Source organism: Arachis stenosperma, chromosome 5 (assembly GCF_014773155.1).
Source record: "Arachis stenosperma cultivar V10309 chromosome 5, arast.V10309.gnm1.PFL2, whole genome shotgun sequence".
NCBI classification, from domain to species: Eukaryota; Viridiplantae; Streptophyta; class Magnoliopsida; order Fabales; family Fabaceae; genus Arachis; species Arachis stenosperma.
The window spans coordinates 8,412,657-8,417,722 of record NC_080381.1 but is presented as its reverse complement, the minus strand read 5'-3'; the positions used below and the strand labels follow the sequence as shown (position 1 = coordinate 8,417,722).

The window sequence follows — 5,066 nt, the reverse complement described above, 5'->3', positions numbered from 1 at the left end:
TGATGCATTATTTATTCTTATTCTTATAAAATGAAACATAAATGATAAATCCGCTTAATCTAAGTTTACACTGTTTGTAACGATAAATTTGTGAGTGGACCGGACACATGATTGATGATTGAATATCTTAATATATAATCACATTTTTTCTTTTTAATTTTGTTGTCGTAAAAGTTAAAAAAAAATTCTGACATGAGGGGTTAACCCCGGAGAGAATCCATGCCCCTGTGATCTCTACCTTCACGACCATTTGATACCCTTTTGGTGGCACCCTATTCTCTCTCACACTCCATTGCATCAGTGTCCTTTTGAAGCTTTAGACGAACAATGATAGGTCCCTCTCGTCATAAACGCCTTTGTCTGACTGCTTTTGTTCATAAGAACTGATTCAAAGGACACCGTTGATTGAGACTATTCATCACCATCCCTTTGATATTTCCGAGATAATAACAATAATAATAATAAAAAATAAAACTCACTTTGCATCTCTCTGCCAAACACCCCCTATAAGAGTTAATTAATTTCTCTTGCCCTTTTTCTTAATTTCACTTATTATTTGTTTATTATTATATAAGCAATAAGCAAAAGGCAATTATAGCTAGGAATTTTGTGGGAACGTTTTTTTGTCAAAAAAACAAGCATTGCCCTATTAAGGAACCAAACCTAGCATCTTACCTTAGCAAAGTTATCAAACGCCTAACCCTATCCGATCCCCAACACAAACAAGGAACAAATTGACAAAACCATGTGTGTGTGATAGCAATACATCCCAAATTAAGAAACGAATAGGTGCTGTCACAAATGTACCATAGCGCAAGGGAAAAAAATAAAAATAGTAACAATGTAATAAATATACATATAAATAATATTTATAAATGATGATAATAATTTGAGTCAGAGGGCAGAATCTATAGTATCTAGAGTTAAAAGATTTTTGCGTCGGTTTGTTAGTTTGACTGAGGCAGAGCAAGACCAGTGAATTCCCAAATTGGGTTTCCTTTTTTTCCATTTTATCCCTTCTTTCACCTCCATGGTAAAGTTATGGTTTTTTGTATGGGCTTACTAAGACAATAGAGACTAGAATGCACCCATTTGTTTGTACATATATATAAATATATAAATATAAGAAATATGCTCAGGAGGTCGAAGAGATTAATTAATTAAAATAATTAATTAATTAATTATTTGAATGTGGAAAAAGAAATGATCGATGATTAAGAGGGTCTCATGAGAGTGTGGAAGCCATTTTTGTGGATCCAACCTTGGGACGAGGGTGTTAAAATCTGCGGCGGGAATCCTGATGATGCTGCAGCAGCAGTTGCTAACAAATGTGGAGGCCCTCCTCCAGCTCCTGCTTGCCACTGTTCTTGATCGCTCATTGATGATGACAGCGAAAGCTCGCTTCCAATTCGGCCTCCTTTGCTGCTGCTTGGAAACTGCACATATATATGCATCATCATGTTTTTCACACACCACAATTTAATCAAATCGAATTCAAGTAACTACACTAACATGAAAATTTGGTGGAAACGCGTGTAGCATTTGATGCGGAGTGTCTCCAGCTGCATGGGATCTATAATAAGGACCGTATCTATGCATTTCGTTTGAGAGCGGAAATTGAGTTTGATGAGTACTTAGCAACCGCATTGGGGGCATGGCTTCACTCTCTATGTTGCTTCTACTACTACATGGTTTTGGTAGTATATTCACCAGCTGAAATATGTATTAGTGCTAATCAGAATTAAATTAATCGCCTTATATAATTAGTATCATAATAATATATACCTTATGCTTGTTATTGTTGGCTCCCTCATTGTGCCAATCTGTTGTACTGCTATGCTTTGAACTTGGATTGCCCAAACTTAGATCCAGATTGTGATCCGCTGCACCGTTGCCTCCTGACGATTCTGCCGTGGTAAAGACTTATTTAATTAATTAAGAATGAGAATGTTTATAATAAGAAAATATATGTTATAATTACCAGAATTAAGCTCGTTTTCATAGATGCTGGGATCAAAATTGGTGACGGCCTCTTTGCCATTGCATTTGATTGCTGCTTTGTCATATGCCCTACAATCAAAACCCTAGCATGATGGATTTATTTAAATTGAAATTGGAAATAACAAAATTGAGAAAAGCAGATACCTGGCAGCTTCAATCTCGGTGTCAAAGAGGCCCAGATAAACGTACCTAATAAAATAAAATAAAATTGAGGGTAGCTTAGCAAAATAGATGAAATTGAAGGGGAGGGGGGGGAAGAGGGGGCATACTTTTTGCCTAGAAATTGGCCCATACGAGCCTCCCATCTTCCACACTTGTGCAAGGTAACGCCTCTATATTTGGAACTTCCTCTTGGAAACCCAGTGCTTTGTCGCCGAAGCACGTGCACAAATTCTTCCTTTGTCAAATTCGTCATCTATTTATTATTTTACACAACACACCACCATAAGGAGAATAGAGATGCAAATGATCAAATGAATGAATTAATTAATTGATGAATGACCTGCTTCAAGTCTTCTTCGTAGTCTTCTATGTTGAAGTTAATGTCAGCCTCCACTCCGCGGAACTTAATTGCCGCTCTATCATAGGCACTGTCCAAAGCAGAAAAATGAATTAAGAAAGGTGAGGACTGAGGAGAGAGAAATATATATATGCTGGCTGGCTCGCTCACTCACCGAGCAGCTGCATGTGCGGTGTCAAATCCACCTGCACAAATTTTAGCCAGACAAAAGAGAAGCAATTATTTCATGAGTTACCGTTCAAAAATCATAATTAAATTAAAGAAAAATAGACATGTACTTACCCAGATAAACTTGTTTTCCACAATCCCTGCAGCGTGAAGGACAAACATGTATGAGAATCAAACATAATGAAGGAAAAGAAAGAAGGCATTTATTTGTTTGTTACTATGCTAACTAACTAACTGACGGACCAAATATGAGATTCCCAACGACCCGTTCTTCGGTAAAAGGTCACTCCTCTATACTGTGAGCTCCGAGACCTTGGTCCTCTCCGGCTCTTCTTCATAGGCTGAGATACTTCCACCGCCGCCGATTTCCCACCGCCGCCAACTACTGCTTCCGATTGGCAGAACTTCACGCCAACCCAGTGAGCTCGAGGAAACGACGACGACGAAGAGCTTCCTCCTCCTCCTCCGCCACAGCCGGAGTCCTCCACCGGGAAAAACTGGTGGGTCACGGGGGGGTTGTCGTCACCGTCCATGGGGGTGACGGAGAAGCCGAATATCTTGCTGGTACTGTTGATGTTGTTGAGAGTGGTTGTTGTTCTGCTGGCTTGTTCTTCGTCTTCTTCGGATCCGTCTTCTAGCAGGACTGCAGAGGAGCTGGAATTGGAGGCAGATCGGAGGGTCTTGCCTCTGACGTCATCGTCCATGGAAGTAGTGGTAGTCTTGGGTGAAGAACAAGCTTCTTCAGAGTCGTAGTCCTTTCTGTGGTCGGGAGAGTCATTCAGATCCCACATTCTTCCGTTTCTTGTTTCAAGTTTGAACACTTGTTTCAGGTAGCTACTATATAGATAGAGGGTGAGGCATTAGCGAGAGAAAGAAAATATATGTATTAAGCACGAAATTAAAGTACAAGGAGATTTATGATTCATGGTACTCTCTCTCTCTCTCTCTCTCTCTGAGTTTCTTCTTGCTCTGGTTTGGATGGAAGCCAAGTGAGTGTGTGGACTTTAATTGAGAGAGAGAGATGAAAGAGGGGGAATGAGAAGAGAGAGAGAGAGAGAAGGGTAGGTGTTGGGAAAAAGGGTAATAATAAAGAGGGAGAAGGTGAAGGATCTTTGTATTCCCTTAAGTGCCCAATACAGCATAGACGAGGCCAGTTTCAGCAACCTTACCCGAAACCATCACTTCCTTCCTTGCTTTCCTTATCACCCTCTTCCTTCCTCTTTTTCTATATGCTAATAATAACTCTTCTATCTACAAATATATTTCATCAATAATATATATTCAATATAAATCTTTTCAACCATCTTAATTCTATTTAAAAGTATAAAATTTATGTTAAAAATATATTTATACACATTTATAGGCTTTTTTGTATTCATAAAATAGTTTTTATAGGTGAATATTTTAATTAAGACCCTATAATTATTTTTGTATAAAAATATTTTTTTATTATTATATAATAAATTATAGAGTCTGATTTTACAATGTTATAAAAATACTATTTTTATCTAAAAATATTGCTATTTTTTTAAATTGTTACTTTTTTTTATAAACAACACTTTTAAAGGGTGATTAAACAAATATTTGTATGAAAATATACTTTTGACATTTTTTGTCTTTTGTATATCAAATATATTAAAAACTATCATTTCTTCATTGAAAAATATATACAATATTATATTGGTGTAAAATTTAGTTCACTTTAATATCAAATCAATATAGATTATTGTTGTGGCGTCTATAATTCTATATCTAAGTATCTAATACAAATATAGAAGAGTAGAGTCTATTTATAATTTCTCTCTTATCACCAAAAATTGATCGTATTTAAATAAGCTAAACAAAAATTTAAAACATCATAGAATCTCCCATCATTTAAAGTTGAACGATTACTTATAAAATTATTTGTAAATTATTTATTAAAAAATGTCCCTAAATAATCACATGTGCATCAATTTATTTTAAAAAGTTCACACGCTTCAATTTGATTGCTAAAAGTTACAATCATAAATCAAATTAGATATTCTCTCTCATAAATGTTGATATGTCATAAAATAATTTATATTCCTTTATGATTATATAACTAACGAAAGGATCGCATAACTTATGTTTACAGAATTGTTTGAGGAGTCTAATGTTTCAAAAGCCAAACTAATACATGCATGATATTTATGGATTATTTAGACTATTAATCCATATTATTGGCTAAAAGATTAATTTTGATACCTTGATTGTATAAATATTTTTATATAATTATTTAATTAAATTTATGTATTTAAATAATTTTTAAAATAATAAATTTAAAAATTTGTTACTTTCGCTTATGTGTCAATATAGGATTAATTATATGTGTAAAAAATTTTTACATTGAGAGTGT

General features: G+C 35.1%; 1 protein-coding gene across 1 annotated transcript; it reads right to left on the bottom strand.

Annotated features, from left to right (window-relative positions):
- Positions 1-748: 748 nt before the first annotated feature.
- Positions 749-3,869, bottom strand: LOC130981818 (floral homeotic protein APETALA 2-like). Its single transcript, XM_057905541.1, has 10 exons — positions 2,933-3,869; positions 2,804-2,829; positions 2,676-2,706; positions 2,504-2,591; positions 2,271-2,416; positions 2,146-2,190; positions 1,982-2,070; positions 1,786-1,907; positions 1,513-1,713; positions 749-1,436 (listed from the first exon to the last, which is right to left on the bottom strand). The coding sequence occupies exons 1-10, from the start codon at positions 3,478-3,480 to the stop codon at positions 1,215-1,217; spliced, it is 1,518 nt and encodes a 505-aa protein (XP_057761524.1). The 5' UTR covers positions 3,481-3,869; the 3' UTR covers positions 749-1,214.
- Positions 3,870-5,066: the final 1,197 nt, after the last annotated feature.